The 26,416-nt window shown below is 38.6% G+C and overlaps 1 protein-coding gene across 9 annotated transcripts in view; it reads right to left on the bottom strand.

Moving 5' to 3' along the window:
• Nucleotides 1–26,416, bottom strand: part of LOC117155869 (glutamate receptor ionotropic, kainate 2) — a 115,169-nt gene that overhangs the window by 30,764 nt on the left and 57,989 nt on the right. For 8 of the 9 annotated variants that reach the window (XM_033332334.2, XM_033332342.2, XM_033332339.2 and 5 more), the window contains exons 5-8: nucleotides 23,742–23,917; nucleotides 23,147–23,200; nucleotides 22,890–23,054; nucleotides 10,922–11,074 (exon numbers count right to left, since the gene is read on the bottom strand). In XM_033332334.2, the coding sequence (XP_033188225.1) occupies nucleotides 10,922–11,074; nucleotides 22,890–23,054; nucleotides 23,147–23,200; nucleotides 23,742–23,917 (548 nt within the window). The remainder of the gene's footprint in view (nucleotides 1–10,921; nucleotides 11,075–22,889; nucleotides 23,055–23,146; nucleotides 23,201–23,741; nucleotides 23,918–26,416) is intronic. The other variant, XM_076620944.1, reaches the window with a different exon arrangement.

The raw sequence follows: 26,416 nt of genomic DNA on the forward strand, positions 1-26,416 counted from the left end.
ATGAATACATTTAACATTAATTTAAATTTTGTCATAACATTGTTTAAGTAAATAATTTTATGAATTTCTACCAATGATTTTATAAATTTTCCTACAGGATGGGAAACGTTTATATAGGAGACATATATGATGAAAATATCGTGGACAGATTTTAACTCCATATTGCCTTTGAGCTACTTTTATGTACTAAAAATTTCCTTATACTGGAGCAAACCATGCAACTCTTTTGTTTTTGCTCGTCTATTCCTCGTCCTTTTTACTTTGCTCCCTTCTTCAACGTAATCGTATGTTACGAGCTACGCATAACTTCTACACATGTTTGGAGTTGTGATATAAATTAGTCGAGAATGCTGTAGTTTGCAATGGATAACTTTTCTCTATGTTACGTAACTGTCACTGGTTTGTAACAAAAAATGATAAAAAGAAGAAAATAAAATTTAAAATCCTGTTAGCCAGTGAATGAACGTTTCCGCAGTTGTTTCGAAATTTCCACATTTTGGCACATGTTTGTCGGCCACATACGACTGCCACGACAGTTTACCAGGCTTCAGAGGCTTTTTTCGCTACGTTAACTCGCGGTTTCTTTCGGTTTCAACGATATCGCGTAACTGTACGACAAAGTGCTCAATGAGCAAACGTCATCAACTTTACCGTTGCATCGTCTCGTAACTTCATCATCGAATAGTCGCATTACGATTCATGTTTGTGTTTATGTGCATTGTTACGGCAGATTTTGATGAGAAGGTTTATGGCGAATGTAACAGGCGACGTATAGCTCAAGGTAGGGTTTATGCATACTTTATACTCCATTTTAACATGATTATCGTATGAAAGATGAAGCATCTGGTTTAAGGCTCATGAAAGTTTTATTAGAATTGATGTTACGTCACTAGAGGATTAATATGAAAATTGTAATTCTTGATAAAATGAACGAGAAATTTCTAGGTTATGCTATAGGTAAATAGTTCATAAATTGTATAATTATCAATTTCGATAGAAAGGTATGATAAGTTTGGAGGAAAATATGAGCATTGAGGTATAGACGCGTAAATAGAAGCGGACGTTAGTAATCGGACAGAGTGATGAATAGAAAAGGTCGCGTCTGATCAGGCAGTTCGCCTGACCGCTTTATCACATAATCACAGGTTAATCATGCATTGTTCGACCGTTCGCGGAGAGACGCGGTTACGAGGAAGCGCGCTAACGGGAGTCGTAAATCCCCGTTACGATTAGATAATCGACGCCACGAAGTGATCGATACCCTATTTCGTTTAGGATAATAGAGGTGGTTGAACTGATTATAACACTGGAGTAACAGGTTACAATATACACTTTATTCCAACAACTTTATAGATATAGACAGTTACGCTCGGTGAATATAGATATAAGTTAAATAAATGACTGATCTAAGGGTGGAAAACCAGTTAAGAGATGTTGGCTGATCTAAGGATGGAAAATCAATGAAGCTCGGTGATGATACTATGGCGGAGGAAAGCTATTGATGGGTGTGTCTAGCGTACGGGATCATCGGATTTGTTGATGATAATTTTTGGCTAGGAAAGTGAGGGCAATAGCCATTGCTTCTGATTGGATAAGAAAAAGGTTGGTGGGCAAGGAGGGGTTCTAGCCGCCCCCGAGAGAAAGTTGCTAGCGGGAAATACCGTACCTTCCCGGAGTGGACGATAAATTTAAGGAACACTTGAAGTAAAAGGATACTTGTTTGGTCTGAAGAAGCTTAACTATGAAAATGGCAAGATTTATGGTAAGTCCTTAAGATTATTGAGGGTACGCAATAAGGGTGTGTAGACATCTGACAGCCATATTGTCCCCGGCGTGGGGCCTGGTTTGTGTAGGGAGTCACCGGACGTAACATACATCAAGAATCACCGATTTTTCTTGTACATAAATTAAATTGAAAATCGTTTAGTTACGTACTAGAAAATATTTTGTAAGCTGAATAATGTAAGTAAAAACGGATAATACGGAAAAAATACGGGAAACCTATAGGAACGCACAAGCAACGAGATAGAGTAGCTTAAGTAGAAAGAGGACTTTAGTGATCAGACGCCACGTTTCTCCGTGAAATTCTTGTTTTAATAGACAAAACCCGTATATGGTCAGACAGTCTATACGATTTACTTATCGCTGAGATCGCAACTAATTAGGGTCTAAGAATCAACAACTCTACTTGAGTATTCATTCGACATTTCATATTCTGAACTCGACTCGCGAAGCAGTTTCTGAACTCCTAAGTATTGCGCGACTTGAGCAAACAATTAGGGCCGCCGTAGACGAGCAGTTGCATGGTTTATACGTGAGTACGTAATTAACGGGAATCGTCGAGGGCTCTTTGTTACTCAATCGTATCCCTCGTGACTCTGTAAACGTTACGTAGCAAGCGAGTCGACGAAACACCATTTAACAAACTACATCTCTGGAATGAGTTGCATCACTACGAGTTTTTTCGCCAACCCGACTGGAAGGATACCTCGTTTACACGTATCCATATTTCATGATGACGGAGCACCCACGAAGCGGATGATTGCAATTAAGTCGTTAATTACGAGCCGACCGGCTACGTTAATCGTTGGAACTGTGAACGTTCGCATTTATTTGCGCTTCTAAACGCGTTGTTCAGCATGGATTGCACGCCAACTGTGCCGTGTTTCTAAATAGAAGTTAATTTGTAAGAACCTCTGCAATAAATTAAGCTTCGTAATGGTTAAATTTTTATCACTTTCCTGTTCCCGAATTTCTTTCTATTTCGCAATATCTTTTTTCAACGACGTAAAAATTTCTAGCAATGGAACTGGTTGCGAATTCAGGGAACAGATGTACGATAGTATCCACGATCCATAGTCGCAGAATTATAGGTTATTCGTGGCAATTATTTCTCGTTCGGTTCAATTAAACCGTGCTGGAAGGACGATAATATCACGGGCCAGGATTTAGGATCGTACCGAAATGCCCCATTAGAGAACAGAAACTAACTTAGTTATATCGTCGACAATTCAGAGGCCAGGCTATCTGTGTGTTACTTGAAGGAGCGTCGCTCTTACGCCGAGAATGCATCATCAATCTCAAGTATTGCATCCTTAAAGGAAGCTGTCTTAGCCAAAAATACACGTATCAAACGAAAAAGAAATAGATCCGAGTTTATTCCTTTCTCCGGCTATTTCATATGAAAATTCTTCTTTTCAGTCACCAACTGACATAAAAGAACAAAAATGGGTTTATTATATTTTTCTACCTCGTATGGTCTTCAATTGCTAATATATCTATATTTTTGCAATTATGTAAATGCGTTCCATTTACCGGGATCCACAAATCTTGCAATATGAGAATATATCAAAAACAGATTTGCAAAAAAATTGGTACGCTGGAATTGACAGAAATGTATAAAAATTCATAGGAATTCGGTCATATTATAACTATGTTCCGCGGGCCATTAGTCGTCCCAACGTCGTGTTATCCGCAATCCATCGAGAGGGTCTCGCGCGCTTTGCAATGCTAATGACAGCCGGTTGGCATTTAGCCGGCATTTGGAAATATGCCAAAGCGTGCGTGCGGCCTATCGACGTGCATCGACCACGTTTTCCGGCTCGATATTCAATTCCATTACGCCGATGAGAAAACGTTCACTGTTTGGGTCACGTATGTGGCTTTTCCACGTATCTTCGTCACGTGCTTCGATCGGTTCGATCGGTCGGAACAATCGAGACGATTATCGCCACGATCTTTGGATCGTCAAAGGGATTCGAACAACGTGATCGTTCTCTGATATTACGAACATAGTTTTCAAATATGAAAAGGTTTTTACGGTTCTATATAAAAGATAGTAGACTAGGCTGTACGTGTATAATGGTTATATGGTAGACTTTCCGTTCCTAGAGTACAGTTCATAATACACGTATTTCGCTGTTTTTCGATCATGGTGTCTTTTTTGATGGTTTCAATGTTGACTTTTTACAGTTGTAAACGAATGTTCGCGAAATAGCTTAGGATAGCTTCATGAATTTTGTTTTTACGGTTATACATTACCGTTTAAAAGATTAAGACCAATGTATAGTCAGGAATAATTAGTAAAGAAGTTTCGAAATAACATATAAACGAAATCAAAAGCGCTTCAGTGTAGCTTGATTACAACTAGATCGAATTGGCCGTGTTCAAGGATCGTTAATCCAACAACAAGAACGGAAATTGCACGTGAGAGACAAGAAGGGCTATTAATCAGATTCCCAATTACGCGTGAAAGTGGCCAGTTATGATTTTGGGATATGTAACAATATACGAAATGCAGATAAAGGGCCTCTATTTCGTTGAAATATTTATTTTGCCATAAATCTCGTTAAAACATTTTCAATTGACAACTGTTTACGCATTTACGCGAAAGTTAAAAATACGCAAATGTAGGAAAACACATAAAATATACAAATTAGTTAAATTAATGTATTCATTATGATCTCCAAAAAAATATGAATTTGGATAAACACTCACAGTGCATCCCTAACAAACCTAGAGGTTTTTCTGTAATCGCGAATATGGTAGAAACAGAGAAACGATCTGGACAACGAAAGAGAAAAAAGGGTTGTGAACGAGCGAGGTAATAGAGGGATAGGAACAATAGAAGATAAAAAATAGGAGGGGTGGTCACGGATACAGGGAACAGAGGAAGAAATATGCGTGGCTAGGATACAAAAAGATGTAATAGGCAGCAATTTCGGTAAGCGTTCATCCAAAACATTGCGCTTTCCAGTAGCGACGATGATGGTTTGGTGAAGATAACGGGGAAAGCGGAGACACGCGGGTTGCCGTGATAAAAGAGCGCCGTGTACAATTTTAACGCTCGGTAGTCCGATTACTCGCACCACCGAGTTTCCATGACTCGCGCCGGATCTCGGGACGTCCCCCTGCCATAGCGAATTTTTTCTTTGACGAGTCATTCTTTCGCGAAAATTTGACCGAAACCACTATATAACACGACTTGATTTACTTTGCTTAACTCTGATACACCTAACATTCTTCTTTGTGCTTCCAGTTAACCAGTTAGTCCTTGCGAATTATAGAGTAGAAGGACATTATTCTTCCTCACTTCTTCAGGCTTTTATTCGCAAATAACTGATACGTTCTACATCAGAATACATTTTTGCAGGGTTTCGTTATTTCTACTAAAACGTTTGAACGCCATCGAGCTGCAAAAGTGTGGCAAAGGCAGAAAAATTGGGACGCTTGCTCTTTTGTTGGCGAATTTTTGTTCCTCCTTTTCGTTTGCAAGCAAGTCGACGATTCGGTGCACGCTTCCGAATACTTTGAGAAATGTATTTTCGCGCGTGGAATAAATACCAGGCGAAAACGGGCAAGTCGTCCGAAATGAAAACGACCCGTAGACGAAGCACGGTGTGGGAAACAATTCCGGTAAACGAACTCTCGAAGCGACGAGCAAGAGGACAGCGAGGCTCATAATAAAAGGGCGCCGTCTACGCGAATATTTTCCAAAGCTCCTGTGATAATCCGTAGTCCACTCGTGAGATATTTGCTTCTCCGGAAGTTTGGGACGTGATTCCTTTTAGATAATTAGAACGCATCGTCTTGTGATTTGTATCTGAAATATTGTACAGTGACTCACGAAATTGAACATTTACCATAGAGAGCTTTCACGTTTATATTGCATGCGATATAGGAACACCTAATATTCCATTTTTTTAAGTGGACTCGTGAAAATATGAATTTCCGTAAATAGTCAAACAATGTAATAACAAACTATGATACAAGAATTCGATGACTAAATTTGCTTTGAACTTCCGATAGAAGACGAATAAAAAGTATCAATTATGAAAAAGATCATTTGAATATATTTAAATTAGGCAATATTCTCGAGTAATATCTATGAAACACGGGAAGCTAGAAAATAGCGTCACGACATCGGAAGAATCGCGTTATTGCATGAAAGAAGGAAAGGGCTGAAAGGTAGCGAGCTCGAGCGCAAAAAAGTAGAAATGTTTAAAGCAAGAGCTTTAAACCTCAAGAAGAAATAAGCTGGTAAATCTGGCAAATGAAATGTCCCGAGAGGAAGCATCGGAGAGACCAAGAAGTGTGACGTTTAAATACAGAACAGTCTCATGAAAAATGAAAATCCACTTCCCTATGGTATTTTCGAAGGAAGAAGAGCGAGGAATTGAATTTATATCGTTTGTTGTGTTACGAGCCTGGGCTTCGAGCAGCGCCAGATGCTGGCCAATGTACTTTTAAGGAATACGCTTGCAATGTGTTAGCAGCTACGCGGATGCACCTGACGCGTAATCAGCGAACCTGTAGGATAGGATCACCTGCGGATGAACCTGCCATAAAAGCAAGGAGTTGCAAGAAGAGTTCAGTTTGTGTAGATGAAACCGATGCGAAATCGGGAAACCACTAGCTTGGAAAGGCTTCTTTTGGATATTGAGACGCGCGAACGAGCCTGGAACGAAATCAGGAAATTGCCGGAAAGATTAGTACAGAAATCGTAACTTTGATTAATAACACGATTCGAGCGGATTGCTGGCTTGAATGTTGGAGTTTCAAATAATTAGACTCGAACTTATACGAGGAACACAGATATGTGTATCGTAATCAAAAGATTGGTACAAGCGTGTATGTCGCGAATAAATGGCTGTAGCTTAGTGAGTTACCTTATAGTTTGGTTGCTCGGGTTTGGCGCACTAGCAATGCGCGGGCTAACTTTTGCTCCAACTTTTGCCTGATCTCGCTATAGTGCTTCTTCATGAATACGACACGAAGTTACAAAGAGACTTTTCATGACGTTTCGTCCGAGGAGCACGATTTCTCGGCTACTTATATATCATAAAAATCCGACAATTTCATGGTAGGGTAGGTCATGAGTTTATTTGTTATCATATGCATTTGCACGCGGGAAAGGATTAATTCGTTTAAAATTTCTAGAAAGCGTTGCTCACCGGACGTTCTCACGAAGCTCAGTTCCATCGCAGCTGCGTCTCCAGCGCTGCTTCAGATAAGGGATGTTTATGCTAAAAGACACTTCTGTTTTCTGTTTTTTGAAGAAGTTTCAGGAGCGCGAAGACGCGTCCTCTACGTGGAGAAAGACATTCTCCATCCGTAACAGTTGTACAAGTTTCTCAACACACTGTATGCAGCGTTCGTACGGTTATATAGTATACGGAATTTCCGGGCGGTTATTGATACGACGCGACGTATCGACATTTGCGCGATAAGGAGACCGTTGTTCGATTTATCGCGAAATTGGTTTGATTTATGTGTCGAGGATTTCGACTGGCAATTGTGTGGTTGCTCACTTATGTCGTATGCAAGAGATTAGACGCGTAATCGTGTATCTTCTGTTCCGGAAGGTGAGAATTGAATCATGTCGTGAGAAAAGGGGATGAATTGGAAGAACGAGGGGAAGTGAAGAGGAATTGAGAGAATAGGGGAAGTACGCGTGAGAATTAATGGCGACCCTCGATACTCGCCGACAAAACATAGATGAAATATTGCTGTGGCAAAGTAAATCATCGATTGAACTTTTTTCACCGGCATTATGAATTACCTGGTCCTTTCGACGTTGCGGTAAAGAATCACCAACGAATTCATTGTCGTCATATTTCACCAGAGGAAACATATTGTGGCAAATTCTTTTGGGCTTCTTTTAATGATATTTTAAACTTAATAATAACAGTATAATGTATTGCTTTGAATAAGTATACTGTTTTCTCCGATCCTAAGATTATTTCGCGCACATTAAATATATGAAACTAATTTTAATGATATTTATTAATCAACTGTTACAAGTTACCGATATTTGTGAAGTTATCGAGTAATGTTTGATGCATATATAGAGAAATGTTGCTAATCATCATACCATATATTGCACGCTCTAATTTCCATTTTATATACACACAGCTGTCTCTCCTTTAACACATGTCCGATATTTGCTTTAGATGACAGATCACATACGACATTAACATGGCGTTATCGCTATGATGCCACTGCATTCGAGTTAACTAATGAACTGATCCTCTATAGTAAGGTATAGTAACGCAAACATGTCATAAAAAATGAAAGAATTTTTTGGCCAACTCATCCATTTGAATTAATCATGTTTCGTATTTGAGACTTTTGTTATTCACTTGAGACTCAGGCACATGGGTCCGTGTACTATGTTTTCGAGTTCACAATCGAAAAAGTTTCATGCAATGCATCTTGTATGAAGATATCGAGCGAAGTTGTGGTAGTTTTCGAACGACTCCATTAGTACTGGTGAAGAACAGCGTTTCGTAACCGAACCCTAATGACCCATTTTCCCCGATTCACTAACGGCAAAGTACGCATTTCTAAATTGAGAAAAGAAACCAGCTGCACGGTGCCAATGGGTATAAACAGGGGAAGGCCTGGCTCGTGCCAAAATTTGGTCGAAAGATGCTCGGAAAAGCGTACGGACAAACAACGCGGAATAGCTAATCCCGCGATAAACGCGTTTGGAGTGGCGCCAAGTAGTTTTATGGCTTGACGTTATCACGCGACGCTTTTCAAATGGCGGAAAAAAGCATCGTTTATGAACGCTCCAGCTCGTTACCGACCGTTAAAACCGTAAACACTGACCGCGTTTAAAATCGTTACGAATTCCTTATGCGGTGTACTTCTCATAAACACGAAACTGTCAAACTGTGGTTAAGATCAGTTTTGTTAAAAGTCTTTGTAATTTCGATCTCATTAAGACTGGTTCAAATTAAAGCCGTGAATTATTTGAATTCAAAGTTGAGTTTAAGTATATTGTTCGTTTTCAATTTTGGAATTTCTCATTTGAACAAATACGTTCCAATTCGAATCGAATTAATCGAACGATCGTTTAACGATTGAAGGTAAATGCAGCGTAATATATTTTCTTATACATATTCTACGGGAGGTTGGCAAATGTTCGTAGATTGTTAAGCGACCATCGATATCGGAATTTAGCCACTTCAATGTTAAATTAATAGCGGACCATAAGTGCTCCTCGAGGGGATACTGGCGAACGTGGAACCTCTTGATTGTGTCCAGATTACGAACCAACCTGATTTTCTGCCCGTTGAAATTACGGAACGTTGCTCAAGGTGTAAGGGAAAATCTCATTATTCATGATTAATTCATAAATTCATTATTAATTATTCGTTACGTGAAGCGTTAATTCAATGTATCACGACACTGTGTGATAACGTGTGATACACGCTATTTCAACAGTTCGTTATTAACGAACGAGGATTGTTTTACCTCGCAAAGAATGTACATGTAATACTACTCATTACAATAAACCAAAAACATGCGAAGCCTTCGAACGATGTGTGGCCGATGCGCCTGACAAACTGGAAACCTGCTCGATATTTCATAAAATTTATCCGTGTCTGGTGTTCATAAAATTCCTATTGAAATTCATAGAAACAACCTTCCGACGTGTCGACGCTCGAATACAAAGCGGTCGAATATTGGCGAATGTATATGACGATGTTTTAAAGGCCACGATCGTAAATCATCGACATGAGCCGATGTCGATACTCATCGATACGTCGATAGTTGTGTGCAATTTTTGTTGTACACGAACAGAGACTAAATGAAATCAATTGTCGAGACTGTTATTAGTCAGATGATCGTGTTAACTTATTATTACATTACTTACGATATGGTCACAATTAGGCAAACCATCATAACCGTTCATTTTACTCGTTTCCAATTTTAATAATTCTGTTCGATATCGACACTGTCCAGAAACTTAAAAAAGTTTCATTAAACGGAATCGACATTTCACAAATTACGCTTCAATGAAACCCGTTGAATGTAACGAAATTCGCTGAATGTAATGAAACGATATTACTATAACAACACAATGTAATCGTTCCGCGCTGTTTTCTCGTTAACTGAAAACGTTCACGCCTCGATTTCTCGCGAGTTTGTAAAACCGCCATTCGTCCTCGCGAAAGGGTTTGCAATTATCCGGAATACAGTTGTTCCTGGCAGCAGTCCAGTCTCTTTGCATCCGTAATTCATCGTAAATTGTCGGTTAACTTTCTTCGCGAGTGTAACAAACGTCGCCCGCTGCTTGTTGACAACTGAAAATGGATCGGACAAGCGCTCGACAGAAATGAACGCTCTTTTCTTCGCGATTTTCATTTTACAAAATACGTCCATGGAACTTCCCATGGCGTTTCCAGGAGCATTCCGCCCATTCAGCCAGACATTTTACGAATAACACGGGTCGCTAATGCGATGAAACATTAAATTCCGTTTTGAGGAACGTTTCGTGTCCAAATACTTCCTCAAGATATACGAAATACCTAGCATGTCCTAGCACGTTAATCTCCTAGCCATTCAGGCGACACATCTTATTCGAAGCGAGACGACGCGACGCGAGATTATTCGATTAGACGCTAGAACTTTTTTTACCGTGGTAATTAAAATCTGTTCTTCGAATATGAAGTGGAAAATATTTAACGAAATCTAACGAATGTAACGCAGCTGGAATTAAATATCACGCCTAAATTGCGGACGTTTAATAAATTTATACTTCTTGAAATATAATCAACGATTTAAACAAACTTGCTTCGCTCAACTAAAAAACTTTAACGAGCATTTTACTGTGAATATTTCCTTTTATATCGTGCATCTTTATAAGTTTTTATTCGGACAAATGCTGAAAAATCTGTAGTTTAATCATCACGAATACGTCTCGCGTGCATCGTATTTACATTATAATTAGTTGCATGTAACTTTACGTTACATTAGAAATTCAGGAAATTTAATAATTCTAGGAGAATCTAACTGTCTTAGGAATAGACTTTGAACGTAGAGCTTCAAATACATACGTGAAATATTACTTTACCATGTCTTTCTTTCCGTTTCAAAGAACACGCACACGTGTAAAAGTAGTAAAACTCACCGAGTTGATGTAGTTGATGAGGGACAACCCTCCGTCCCAGGGGTGTTCCATTTCGCAGGAGATGTTGGCGGGCCTGAGCGCGTGCGACTGTTCCAGGGTTCTTAATCCTACAGCGAACACCTGCACGCTATCGTACATGAGCGCCGGCTCCGCCTGGAAAAGGCACGTCTTTCCTCGGTATAGATCATTCACAGAACGTCGCGATGCTCCCCGCCGCGTTAAATATTCTCGTAAGCTGCTGTTCTTTTTTTGCTCGGCGACCGTCCACAGATCATTTAAATTATGCAGCTGGGTAAAATCACCTCCACCAGCCACCAGAAGAAAGAGAGTCGCCTTTGAAAATTATTAAACGCGCGCCACGGCGGAAGCATCGCGAGCTTTTGCAGATACTTAAACGAGGATCTAGTTATCTCTTCGGAATTTTTCTATGAAGTTTCAAGTTTGCGCGTTTTGAAGAAAAACATCTCGGTGACGTTACGATAAATGTTATAGCGAAAGAAATAGAAATGGAGAGCGTTTCAATTAACTTGAAACAACAATCTTTGATTATGTATTATCCCCGAGGAAAAGAGTGATAGACATTTTCTTGGAGAAAGAATTGATTGTAATTAATTTAGAAGAATTAATTCTGGTTATTTTTCACGTTGTTGGCAGTGAGCTTTATAAACGAGACTGCACGCCTTGCGCTCTTATGGAAATTATCAGCACTACCGTCAGAATCGTTGAAAAGAGACGCGGGAGCGTGACATTAGCACCGTGGCGCCAACCTGGAAACGCGTTTTATATTCATTTCAATTTTATTGCGCTTTGACGAAATTAAAGAAGTATTTGTCGCTTGCACGAAGTTTCATTAATTTGTGATTTTGTCAGCTTTTCCAAGAGCTCTGTTCATTAATCGATTGCTTCATGAAGTTGTTACAAGCGATTCGTTTAAACAGCTACGATATTAGATTTAATAGTTAAACGAAATTACAGCTTTGTTTCTGCGATAAATCTAACTCAACCGTAGGCGACAGCCATTTGAGACTTAGAAGTTCAGCAGAAAGCATTCGTCGACGGCCTGGGTAGCTTAATTGGGAAAACACCCTGTCGGCAAGCGGAAGATCTGAGTTTGAATTCGGGTCTAGCAACTCGATAGATTGAACATTTTACTTCTTACGATTCTTAGAAGTAGGATGTGTTTCGACGTTACAAGATTATGATTTACGTATCTAGTTGACCGACGGTGATGAGTTTAGACTGGTATTTATATGGTTTGTGCATTATGAGTGACCGAGGACGGTTACATTGTCAGGCGGTAATTGTTCGAGACTTAGGAGTGTGGCAGAAAATATTCATCCACCACCTGGGTAGCTAATTGAGAAATCACCTTGCCGGCAAACGAAAGATCCCGGTTCGAATCCCGGTCCAGTATCCCGATCGGCCGAATATTTTTCTCTCTACGATACCAAACAATCGGTGTAAAATAAAATTAGAAACGAACACGTTCCTTCGTTCGGGCAATAATACTGTATTGAAAATAACAATGATTGAAAGTAATAATGATTGAACTTTTACGACTAATATGCATACAGTCGAACATTCGAGGTATTGGAAACTGATACGAACGACAAAGCCATTTCAATTGGCGATCTAATTATTCCGACGAGAATATTTTCGAATTCATGCACATCCAAGCCCCGAAGGCTCATTAATCAGATTGCATTCGTTCCGTTTCAGTGCGTGAAATTTTCTATTTTTGCCGCATTCCTCGTAACTTTGTTTGACGAGAAAAACAACGTCGCGCTAATGAACCCTTCACACAATCCGATAAGTTAGTTTTTAACAAACAAATTTCGAATAGTTGTTTATGCAACAAATTCGCCATAACACAAAGGGTTCAAAGCGTAGCGAATTCGAATCAATTTTCTGCTCGGCTTATTTTCGTATCCCTCTGGACACGAATCAACTGGAATTTCCTTCGTTGCTTGCACGGCGCTAATTTTCCATGTAAATATGCGCGTACTACGTGTTTGATTACAGCAAATACCAGGGTAAAGCTACCATGAGACCCGTGTTGCATGGTCTTTGGTGAACTTGTCAGGTTTTCGGAAGTTAAGGCAGATTCTCGACAAACGTCTCGATAATTTTCAGGTTGCTTAATTTCTAAAGGATCTTTTAAACCGAGACAAACACTATTATAATGTTATTTTGAGCAGTGATGTCTAAAATCGTTAAAAAAGAAAGAAATATACATATACATAATATTATCAAGTTCCTTACAGATAATTTTCATTTATAATTTGCTGATTCCACAATTACTAATTTTAATTAATTTTCCACTAAAACCCCTATCTCGTGTTATCGGAAATGCACTACAGCGTCAGACTACTTATGAACATAGTAATATATTTCGTTCATTATCGTCATAATGTTCAAGGAACCCTATTAATTAACGATAAAGCGATAATCAGCGAAGCGATGAAATCGAGAAGATGATGTATCTTCAATAAAATATCAGGGGTTTCATAGCAAGTTGCTTTGGACGTCTTAAGTAATATCAAGAAAACGAGTTTAAGGATTACGTGTATCGAAATTACCTCCACATCCTTCTTAATGTTCAACGACAGATCATATCGACAGAAAAGAGAACGGATACTTTAATTTCTCCACTTCTCAAAAATTAATCTTCCATTTTCTCGACCGACCAACCATATTTCGACAACACAAACATAGGAATATGTTCAATTTCTCGAAATATCCGACATTAGCCTTTCTCCAATTACGTATCGAATGCTGCGTTACAAGTTATCCGAAAAAGTATTGGCTCTCCATGGACAGGAGGCAATTTTCGCCGATATTTATTGGCCATTTCTCCTCCACCCATTAATAAGCGAATCGACCGATCGGGCAGACGTATCCAGGCTCATTGATTCACGTTAACCAATACATCGTTACGTAGATGTTTCAGCGTGAAACGCGATGACGTGGAACAACGCGCGTTATTCCACGCGTTCTTACTCAGCTATCGGGAAATTCGATGGAAATGCAAAGATCACGCGGCGGAAAGTTGGTATCGTGGAAAATAATCAGCGATAACTGCGTTCCTGTGCAGTATCATCGTTGCTCCTCCGATGAAAACAACTGGAAATTTTCTCGGTCTCAGTGAATTTCCACTCGATAAAAGCGAACAAGGAAATCGTATATATCGTGGAGGAAGCAAAGGACCAAGTTTTGAGAGAATTTTAAATTATGATCTCTGAGAAAATTGTAGAAGCAGAGTGGTTCGCGAAAGCATTCGTACGCTTGTAGATACTTTCTTTTTTATGAATATATTATGCGTATTATACGAAACATTCTGAAACTTCATTAGCGCCATCACCTATGAGATTCCATTATATTGGTAACATTTGAAACCAACCTGAAAATGTACATAGACGTTGCAAAACGCTTTTCCTGAAAAAAGTTGTTTAAGTTGCGCTCTTTTGAAATACACATGCGAAATGACTAAAATTGGAATTCTTTTCTTCGATAAACTGGAACGATTTAGGACAATTTTCCTTTGCGATAAAAACAGACATTTTAACGTGAATGGAATTTAACATGCCGCGTTACGTTCAAAACGAATTTATCATAAAAAAAAACTAAAGAATGAAAGAGATGAAACATATGATTTCAAACAGAAGCGAAACTGACAAATATCGTGACGGTGAAAAAATGTAATAACGACTCGATCTCCGAGGCTCGTGGATTTATAATAGAAAATCGATTTGCAGATAGATCACCGTCAAAGCTAGTGAAGAATGATCCGCAATTTTGTTAACAAGATCGTTCGCCATTGCTCGCGGCTACATTGGAAAACAAACGGCTGAAAAAGAGCTCGCTCTTCGCTATCAGAAATTTCGTAGCTGGATAGAGTTTTCACGCTGCCTCGTTATTTTAGCTTAATTGGAGCGTGTTTTTAATTAGCCCAAGGCTGAGAGACATCTCGCGAGTAACTTACGACACCTCTATCCTGTTAAACATTAAACGAGTTTCTCCATTATCATTCAGAATAAGATTAACTAAGTAACTTAGATAATTTGTCTTGAATTATACATTAATTTGTCATTTAATAATACATTAATTTGCCTTTAATAGTACAATTTGCAAATCTTTTTTCCTAAATTTTCTGTTAGTAGAAGAAAGGGTTGTTTAAAATATTAAATTAGTCGAGAAAGAAATCTGTTGTTAGTCTGGCTAGCTTAATTAGTCGAGGTAATCTCTTTGGCTGAGGTAAGATCAGGATTTTCAAGGATCTGGAGATTATTAAGCTCTTTCTCCTTACAGTTTTTGAACACAGGGATTTAAGGTTCCTTTCTTTCCTCAGTTTCTCTGTGATTTTCAATAAAAAAAGTTGAAGTTTTAAAATAGGCAAGAGATGTTGTGGTATTTGTTGGAGTAGGTAAAGTATATTATATTTAGAGGTAGAGAACTTTGCTTTGAATTTCGTTATATTTATATCTGCTCTATATAATACACGTGGTATAATATACGTTACTGCGCTTAATTAATGCGAACTAACTGTAGTTACGTTAATCTTGTAGCTAGTGTTCAAATTCTGCTAGGAGCCATGTGAATTCTCTAATTCCTATTTCCGTTCTATGATAATTCCCATAAAAATGTTTAAACAACTCTCAAAATTTTGTTCATCTTTCCTCTTATGAATCCAGACTTTTATATTTTTCAAAATGCCATTTTCTACTATTAATTTGAATATATTGACCAAATTTTTGTCCCACTTATTGTGCATTGTCTGTGCACTATTCCAATAGTGAAGATAAATACCCTTTATAAGGAATAAATAAATACCCTTTACATAGGATAACAGATATATCTGGATTAATCTATTCTTCCCTAAATCGTCGTAATTTATTCCAAGCAAAATCTGCGTCACACTCACGACGATTCCATATTTCCTATGTCGGATATTACATTCGTAACATCGTAGTTCGACGCCTCGGTTTATCCGCTCTAAATTAGACAGATTGTCAGTTAGTTAGCAAATATTCGTCGCGCACCGCAAATTTTGCCAGTTCCTTTCGAGCATGGAGATTGCTAGGTTAAGGGTGTAGAAGGGCGAAGAACTTCAGCTAGGTCTTAATCCTTGTCCCAGCCTTCATATCGGAGTAATCGTCGCGTGGGTTGAAATTAATTCGCTCGTCCTGTCATTTTTCCTACCTAGATCACGAGCAGATCCAGGGCAATTGTACGGGACAGTCTGTTTTTGAGGGCGCGGATCAGATTGTTCATTAGCATTTAAAGCGAATCTCGAGCAATCGTCGACCACGAAATTTTCGTCCACGACAGGACAGTCTTTTATACTCGGAAGAACAGAGACGCGGTAATATGAGATTTTTATGATGTACAGTGATGATAAAATGAAATTTTGAAGGATAAACTTGTACAAGAACGTTACGGTTTTAGAAAAAGGAGTTGCAATTGACAAAAAGAATTAAATCATGAATATGTGGACGTAATAGAGATGACTTTTATCAACACAGTAAGAAATGTTCAGCACAACAATGTTATTGTGAATGTAGTGCAGTTATCGTATTTACAAAGCTATGAATCGTACATTGCCTTTCAAGAACAAGTATTCTCACTGGCTGTGCATTCGTTTCCAATTAAATAAATTATGTCAACTGCATTGTCATGTATTAATTAACGATTCGCATTTATTGGAACGCATCCATGTGGGAAATGCAAATAGGAGAACGAGGAGGAGAAACAGTATCGATCGTTACAAAGAGGAACGGTATTCGTTCTAAGGATCGATAGATACGAGGTAGGTAGAAGAATTTGCGAAAGATCGTGTGGAATGTTTCAGACAAGTCGGAAATGTCACGATAGGGCCGCGGAAGATCTAGTTACAATAGCGTGAAATTAAAAATCTAATAAGCGGTCTTTAGGATGCGCGTCAGATTCACAGCTGCCAGGGTAGCAGCTGGACGAGAAAGGAAAGTCAACTGCCATGCCAACGGTGGAATCTCGTCATCGTAAGGCCGGTTACCGGATGAAATAATAAAACTCTTCGAGCACGAGATAGTCTGATTTATGGCGGTAAAAGCCCAGGTTATTCCGCCTCGCGAGCTGCATTCGGTGATTCATTGGATGGCTGGGACATAACAGGTAAAAAGAGTGGAAAAAATACTATTTTTGTTGGATTATTTTCGACAAGGGGATAAGCTTCTCTCATTAGCTTATCAAAATTCAACGTTACGTCAATCTAACATTTCATTGCATTCTTTTGCAATCAATTTTTTAAAATTGCAGCTACGGAAAGAAATCCCAAAGATTTAATATTCTTTTCGTCGCTATTTTTTCTTTCATCTACATTCTACAATTTTAGAAATTTTGAACACAGCGAATTATTTATAGTAATACGCTAGTAATATTTCTGTTTAGCACAGATTTATTACGTTCACGTAATTTTTAAGTATTATTTCGCTGCTCGGTCATTAACAGGTTAAAAGAATCAGACAAATTCGCAAAGTCACATAAAATTGCTAAATCCGTGTCTTTAGAAAATAATAGCGCTGATTGCGAAAGTAAATTCCAAAGAGCCGCCGATCTCTAACAAATTTAAAAAATGGATCGCCGAATGCAACGCGTTAAAATTCAATTCGTTAGCTCGATACCTTCAATCGGCAACGAGACCCAGCCACCTTGATTACTACGAGACTGATACTCAACACTATAAAAGGAAATAGATCAGTATGCAAGGACCGTCCACCGTGTAACAAGCTCTCGTCGAAAAAGAGATCCGCAGACACACACGTATAGGTACGCGTTTATTTTTCCAGACGAGCCTCGTTTGTTCGTCCTATACTTTCTTCACAAGAAGATCGGTCTAACAGGTGTACAGCCTTATTTCGAGCCAGCTTGTGCCCTTTGGCAAGGTGGTTAGCTCACAATGCATCTTCAAAAGCTTCGACCTTCTTTCAACTCACTCTTTCCCTTCTTTTCATGGCACTTTCAACTAAGGTTGATTGTGGCTGTGTTTTTTTTTTCTTTAGAACTTTTTGTTGGCTAACTCGATCGTTTAACGGTGAGAAATAAAAGGAAAATCGAGGAAGATAAAAGGGTGAACTGAAGCTTCGAGCAACCGAAGGAGAATCGTATCGAGAAAGGACACGAGTAACCTTGGTGAAAACAGACAGTAGATTTTACGGTTGTGACATCGTACTCGTGGGAAGTCTGGAAACAACGGCTGTCCAAGGTAATTTCAGCCTGACAATTCGGAAAATCGTAAGGTGACCGAGGACAAGTGACAGGGAGGAGAACTGAGATTATGTTGGATAGAACTGTTCTTGTAAACTCGTTATATAGGATTATACAGATACTATGTACATATGGACATTATTTTTGGAAATACGCGTATTGTAAAAGTAAGCATTCGTATGACAGACGAATGATTGAGGAATTTTTATGCTAATATTGGTCTGTAGCGGAGGGTGCAGATGTCTTCGAAGAATACACGTGGAGATTTGACATGCATGCTACATGAGGAGATCTACCTGCACGTGACAAGAATGTACGACGTGTGTAATTTCTTTAAGAGTGTCACAGAGAAGCAGAAGAGTTCTATGTGAATTATTGGAAAATCATAGAAATAAATTCTTATAATTTTTTCATTCTACATATTACGATTACGAGTCTACCTACTCAACATTCGATATCACGTCTATACTGATACTTGGTATGAAAAGTACAAAGAACAGCATCAGTTTAAGAAACGACAAAAGACGTATATCGTTAAGAACAACGGTTAGTTTAAACGAAAAGTATTTAATTACCGTACGGTACAATTTCCTTTGTTCTGGAGTTCGGTTTAGAAAGGGAGGCACGCTACTTTGCTCGCAGCAAGAAGCTCTTGAAACAATAAAGTTTCTGAAAGCGAGAACGAGTGCCCTGCAATTAGAGTGCTTTTTGGGTGAAATAATTTCGACGAAAATGACCGAAAAGGAGACGTTATGGGATTTCATTGCAAATGGTCGCGTTCATTTGATCAACGAGATGAGCCATGGCCGAAGCTTCTAATCGCTTGGTTGATCGGGGCTGAAACAGGCACATGGACGAACCTTGAGATGCGATTTCTTTCTTCGTTCGCTGTCTTTGTGCCGAGGATAATCTCGCTGAAAAGCGAAAGGAAGCCGTACGAGCTTAATCACGTGACGGCCGACTGCTGCGCTCATTTCACTAATTGGGTAAAACTAATAATAGCCAGCAGTCACTGTTTCTTTGCCCCCTTTCGTATCGTCTGTAACTTTGGCCGCGCGCTATGCAAAAACTTGCCCTCTTCGGTTAACGAACTTGCTCTCTTCGTTCGTACTTGCCTGGGATCTAATTGAAATTTACGGTCCTCTTGTCGATTTGCAAATTCAATCTCGTCCCCTCCACAGTACGATAGGAAAATCGTTTGTTTAAATCCGTGGAGCAAAATTAAAGATCGCTGTTGATTCTTTTTAACGCGAAAAACAAACACAGCAAGAGAATTTTTATACAATACGAACGAAACAGTAATATTTCAATTTGGGTCACGTCCGTGATACGATGAGAGCAGGACTTTTCTCTATTTGCCAGTGTGTAACGGTGGCTCGATATTTTTACGTTTTATACCAATGGAAAAACCTAGGTATTTTTATTCAAATGCCCAGTATTGCGGAATCTTTATCAATGGGGAAACACGCGTACGCAACTTTACAAGCGTATATTTATTGAGGTCTTTTTTCTCTTTATAGTTGATTAATCGATGAAAATACGTTTTAATAAATAATTTTTATCAATTTGTGTCTCTCCCAAAATTGCTTCGTTAAAGAGAATGTATATGTAGGTCAAAATTGCGTCCATAATGATTATAACATTTTCTTTTGACTCGTTAAATCTATCCAAACGACAGAATTAGAAATTTTTGTTTTCGCAATTGAGACAGATTGGTGCTTTTGATATTGTGAAGAATTAGAATTAAAAAAAAAAAATGTTTCATTTTCTATGCAGCGCTATATATTCTACCATCGTGCAAAAGTCAAGCTGTAACAAAAGTTCAGCCATCAGGCTATTATTAGAAAACTCTTTCTTTACGTCGCCATTAAGGCGAATCATTAATCTACCCGCCCTTTTCCACAAAGTATTTCCTCGTTTCTCTGCATATACCTCATTCACCATTTTCCTCGAAATAAAACACGGACTAGCGGAACGAATCTGTCACCTTACAAAAGATGGCGGATCGAACAGAGACCATAATCTCGTTTCGCCTGCAACCATCATTCGATTAAACCTTCAGACATATCTATTTCCTTTTCTCTTCTCTCGAATTTCCGGACGTTGTTTCGTACCTTCGAAGGAAAATCTTCGGTATTAATTCAATTTTCCCCCTTCTTTTCTCTTTCTCCTTTTCTTTTCTTCCTTTTCTACTAGACACGTTTCTCCTGGACGCAATTGTCGATTCAAACGAGTCGTTCGAGGGCACTTTAAGCGACCGTCGACTTTAAAAGCCAGCGAATTAAGTTGCCCGACTCGGCGAGAAATGCGGTTTCTTTTGTGACAGCTATTCCTCCAACTCCGTCTCGTTTTCCTTGACGCTGTGTTTTATAAAAGTAGTTACGTCTGACGGGCCTGGAAAAATCTAGCCTATGTCCAACTATTCTATGAAGAAATATCGTGTTTTTCGTGTCGGTTCATTACAGTGTAGATAGAATAACATATTTAAATTTTATTAGCGTTATAATGAAAATCGACTATGACGGCTACATTGATAGTGAGATATAATAATATAACACAATATAATGTAACATAATATGGTATAAATATATATTTCTACAAGCCACTGTAGATCAATTGAAGCAGAAGCTATACACATATGTGGTTTATAACGACTATATAGAACAGTGTTCGAAAATGGCTCGAATAACAGTCAAGCCGAAGGGTTGCATTCCCGGAAAGGAAACCTTTTAAGGAAACCCTGGAAATATTGAAACATCTACAGTAACATAAATAAAGCCGCCAGGATTATATATACTACCTAAACCTATTTATTAATTAGTTAGTTGGTTAATTAAGATTTGGGACTAGTTTTAAGTCTATTCGTTCTCCGAAGAAATCACTAACAATGTCCGAGTTTATCCTTTTTATTACATATAGAATAAAATGGCCAGGTTACTTCTAGAAATTTTTTATATTATTACGGTCGTATGATCTTGTCTGTACACATTTTTCTTCGCCGCTGTTTTTTTATGAATTCGTAGATTTTGTTTGCATGAAAAACAGTGGCCACAAAAGGACGCGGTGTCTCGGACAAACAAAACGTAGAAAATTTGATTATCTTGACGAACTGTGTCCGCTGGAATAATAAGAGAATGTGAACCAGATGGCCCCTGTATATAGTATGCCCTGTTAAGCCCTGACAGACGTTTGCATTTTCAGCACCGCGACTTCACGTTATTAAGGTAAAGAATTCTTGTGGAATTTCATCAAGTTTTTAAAATGAGATCAAAACTCAAGTGAAACACAACTTCGAGTAATTGACAAGAGAGACGATATACAACACACGGCAATAAAATTTGGAATATTGAATTTAGGAGAAATTTTTTAAACGAGGTAAGATATATTTGTGATATAGACGTTAGTTTTAATATCAATTTAGAGACTTTTGAATCCTCAATCGAGAAAAAAGACAATGACGAACAGGTAGCAATCAAATAAGTTGGAATAAGTTTGTAGAACAAGCTTCTCTCCACCAAATTTCATATTTTTCTATTGCTTATATGTATCAGGTTCTCTGTTTCCAAATGAAAAAAAAGGGGACAGAATTCACCAGAGACGCGAGAACACAGGTGTTTCGAAATTTCGTTTCGTTAGGATAGGTGACAGGACAGTTAACTGATGCCAGGTCAGACACACTAATCTGAATGCAAATCGAGGAAAAGTAGGAAGATCCGCGTGTTCCAAGTACAAACGTCACTATTTTGCAGCCTTCCAAAACGTCACATCGCCAACGAGATTTGATTGAACGTGCCAGTTTAACACGAACTATTTCCATAGCTCTTTATTAAAGCTTAACGAACTTGTTTGACTCGCTTTGTCAGGTAACGATCGCTTTCAAATTATTTTACTAGCGTGCGAAACGTCCGCTGTGGCATCGAACAGGCTACTTTCTATGGAGTTTTTCTCCTCGTATTGTTTTACATCCAACAGTCGATACGTGTTTTGCAGTTTCTGTCCTTCTATCTTTCTCATCGGTCTCGTTTTTGCGCTGCTACGTACTTTGCGATCAATAAAGTATCACAACGGTGGACAGAAGCGGGATTTTCCGCGGTTACTATAAATTGTCCAAAATAACTTGTCCTCGTAATTTCTGATTCGGTGAACTTTGCCTTTGCCCCGAAAAATTGCGAGTCAATTCAGTAGAGCCTCAGATTATCAGAATATTCATTAACAGAACGATCGATTATTGATCGGTGGAGATTTGAGAATGGTCCTTTGTAAGAAGAGAAAAAGAAATTGGAAGCTTATGATAGAAACCGAAAGCAATTGTTACATTTTTATTCAAAAGCTTTCGACCCTGATTATAAAAGTCGATACTGTAGCGCGAGTGTTTGGTGTAACCGCAATGATTCTAATTTTCGTCATTGTCAGAACTACTGATAAATTAATCGCTTATCGAAGTTACTATCTTATCCAAAGTATACATCTATATTATCGTTCTTTATAATTCCGAAAAGAATTTCGAATCCCTTTAGAAGCCTTCCAACATCGTACAATCGTGACTATTGACTTGGCACATCCATTTAACGGAGCAAACAGTCACGTAGCCGGATAAAAATCAATCCGTCGCATGTGCACGAAGCGAATATCGAAGAGCGGTGCGATAACAGATCGCGCAAACATCCTGAGAACGCAGACACAGATATTTGGCATGGTCGGGTTTCGGGTCACATGGAACTTTTACCTGTATAACTCTCGATTTGTTGAGGATCGTATTCCCGGACGGTTGGTATCGTTCCATGTCCCTCAAGATGCCCCGCACTCCGACATCCTCCGCGTCGACCAGACGGAAGGCAGTGATATTGACGAAATTGTACTTGAAGTCCTCGAGGTCGAAGGTCTCGATATCCTGGAACAGGGACGGATAGATCGCGTTTCCGAACCGTTTAGAAGACCCGCCTCGGGGCTGTCTGTCTCTTCTTCGAAGCTGAGTGTACTTACGAAAGTTGTGAAGAGATAGTGGTACTTGTAGTCGTTCATTTGCAGCTGCAAGATCTGAAAGTGGACACGTGCATCGATTTATTTTCCATGGCGATGATTTATTGCTTGATCGATTATTGAATCGATTTGAATTGATATTTATTGAGCGATTAGTAATTTACGTATTGTTGTAATTTACTAGTAGAATGTAAGCTCACATATCATAAAAAGTTGCGAACGTGACCTCTCTTAAGATGAAATAATTCAGTGGATTACGACGCTTAACTTGTTTCTAAATTATACTTTACGTTCAGAAGGAAATGCCATACAAATAAGAGCAATTTTTCCGTAAAGATATAGAAATGAAATTCAATTTCTAGTAGGATTTATATTACTTTCGATTTCTGAAAAATCATTTGAGGCACAGGGCAGCGAATGTTGCGTTACATGATTTAGATGTCAAAAGAAAAGGAGAAGGAACAGTGTTGCGAAATCAATATCGCATAAAAGCAAACGCAGAGAAAAATCGGAATGCCTGCAAGATATTTACATTGGGGACGCGTTGGGATTATCGAAGCCACGGGCACAGGAAATCGATACAGGAATATGTATTTACCATTCGTAGAAAATGATGCATATGCTCCGGCCTGGTATCTACGATGAGATTCCGTATTTCCTTGCTTTTCATCTCGGAGAGAACCTGCCTGTAGGAATCCGGGTCGGCCTGCCTGAGGTTAACCTCGATCTCTCGAGACTTCGGCGACCTGACGAGTTCTCGTAGCTTCACCAGTCCTGAAACACGCGATTAATTTACTTGTCACATCGATTAGAGTCAGAACCAATCAACTCGAAACTACTCGCGCTTCTTGTAACTATGTTCTCGTATCAACTATCATCAATTTTACGAGCTTTGATAATCGCAAACGTTATCAAATGTGTGAAAATTTTCTTACTGAATTTTTGGAATAACTGGTTTGTTGCAATCATTTGATTATCAAATGCACACAGATTTCTCTATTACGGTACAACTTATATTAGGCTGTCCGAAAAGTTTCTTTCGTTTCATAAGGCGATGATAGACGAACAACAATTTCTGTTTTATATTATTTTATTGAATTAGGTATGATCCATTTCTATTTTTCTTTCCTATTATTATGTTCGTGCATGATTCAATAAACTAATATAAAACAACAAACATTACGCGTCTATTATTTCCTTACAAAACAAAAGAAACTTTTCGGACAACCTGATATTTTGTCCACAGTTTCTAGTTAATATTTCCGAAAGTTTGTTCAAATTAAACTCGTGCCACTTTTCCTCGAAAACCTTCGATTCTTAATTTTCTTTCGATCGAAATAGCTCAACGGTGCTGAGCTGAAGTCGATAATTGTTATAGTAGATATGTAGCAAGAATTTGGCGCAACTTCTCAAGAAAGTATTCTCGTATACGAGTGACCCCGATCGTTTCAATAATTGCGAGACCGCCAAAATATTTAGCTCCTTCGCGGATCTTCTTAGATATTATTAGAGTGGCCGTTTAATGGGTCGGAAACCCGTGAATCGCGTCGCCCGATGAAATCAATACTTCCCAACGCCTGAGTAATCAAGGTATCATCTCGACTTGCGGGTCTTCCGAGGTTCGAGTTCGTTCCCTTTCAAGTTTCCACTCGGAACTTGAACGTCCGGGATTCTCCGTTTGGTGGACTAACGTTTCGTCCATTCTCTTAGGTCGATCAAGTCCTTCGAACAACGAGAATCAACAAACTTTCACGAATTCGATCATTGCCGCCGATTATTCCAAAATGTAACATTGAAATATATTGTTGGTTTATAGATGTATATTAATAATCAACGACTATTGTATCGGATATCGTCATGGAATTATTTAACAGTACGGCTAGGATTTAATACTGAAATCATCGACGAAATGAAATTACGAATTACGAGATGAAATTACAAATAAATGAAAAACGTATGAAAATATAGATAATTCAATTTTACCCATGTACTTTGCAAAAATTTAAATTACTAAAAATGTACCGTTGCAGAATCCATAAAATTCCTCTGAAAAATTACGAATTCATTTGGAACACTCTGGTCCAAACTGTCGATAAGCTATATATATATTTTCAAAAGCTGTACCAAATTTGAATGTAGCTTAATATTTTTCTAAACAATAATCTATCCACGTTGACATATTTCTATTTAATCGAGGTATAATACACAGGAACATGTTTTATGTATTAAAATTGGAAACAAAATCGAGTGAAATAGAGTGAAATTGGAAAGGGTTAATATTTCATTGTTCGATCAAGTTAAACGAGTGATTCATCGCAGCAAACAGGACGAATAGATTTTTCACTCGCGATTTCGCTCGCGGAGAATTCGCCAGATTTTCCTGTTGCAGACCCGTTAATTAACGCGGGCAAATCCGTAGACAGGGTAACTAATCCCCCAGCAAGAAACGGAATTTAATTGTCGCTGATATAGCAAACAAGCTGGTCTAGCGTTCGCAGTATTTGTAAGCATTGAGTTTCCTTTGGTGATGGAGATTGTTTGCTTGTTCATCGTTACGGAAGATACATCGTTAGGGTAGCGACGTAAAAATGGAAGTACAATATATTTCTGAGCTAATGAGTTGGAATCTTTGTTATCTTGGTTCTTAATTAAGATTACATTTTTTATAGGAAATTTTTTTCGGATACTTCGATGAACGGCTGGATAATTTTCTTTCATTACGGATCGCTAATAAGACAAAGAGAACAATTAATTCTTTCGTGGTAAACAGAGAGCAATACGATAACTCAATTCAATATTACAAATGAGCGGATTTTACGCGAGTGAAGCAATTCCACTGCAAGTTAAATGAACTGGCACAATTCGTCGTTTCAAATTCAATACGAACAGCATCTGCTCTCGACGCGCTTCGAAAGTTCTTCGTGTTGAAATTCAAATGATTCGAGTACGTGGCGACAATAACAACATAAATCATCGAATCTTCCTTTTTTCTTCACGAGCAAAGTATTTTATGATTGCTAGAAGTCTACAGTTGGTCTTAGAATAAAAGGGAAAAATCAAAAGAGAGAGACTGTTTATAAATCTTCGCCTGCGATCAAATGAGAAGTCCAGACTTGAGCAAACTGTTCCAACTACATGGCTGATTCGAGGGGGTAAAAACGCGAGAAGAAAAAGGAGAACATCGTTTCAAGGTAGTGGATGATTTCTCTTGGGGCGTTCAAGACCGCTCGAGACACGAAACAAATTATTATATCGGCATTTACTTACTTTAAT

The sequence above is a fragment of the Bombus vancouverensis genome, chromosome 8, assembly GCF_051014615.1.
Source record: "Bombus vancouverensis nearcticus chromosome 8, iyBomVanc1_principal, whole genome shotgun sequence".
NCBI classification, from domain to species: domain Eukaryota; kingdom Metazoa; phylum Arthropoda; class Insecta; order Hymenoptera; family Apidae; genus Bombus; species Bombus vancouverensis.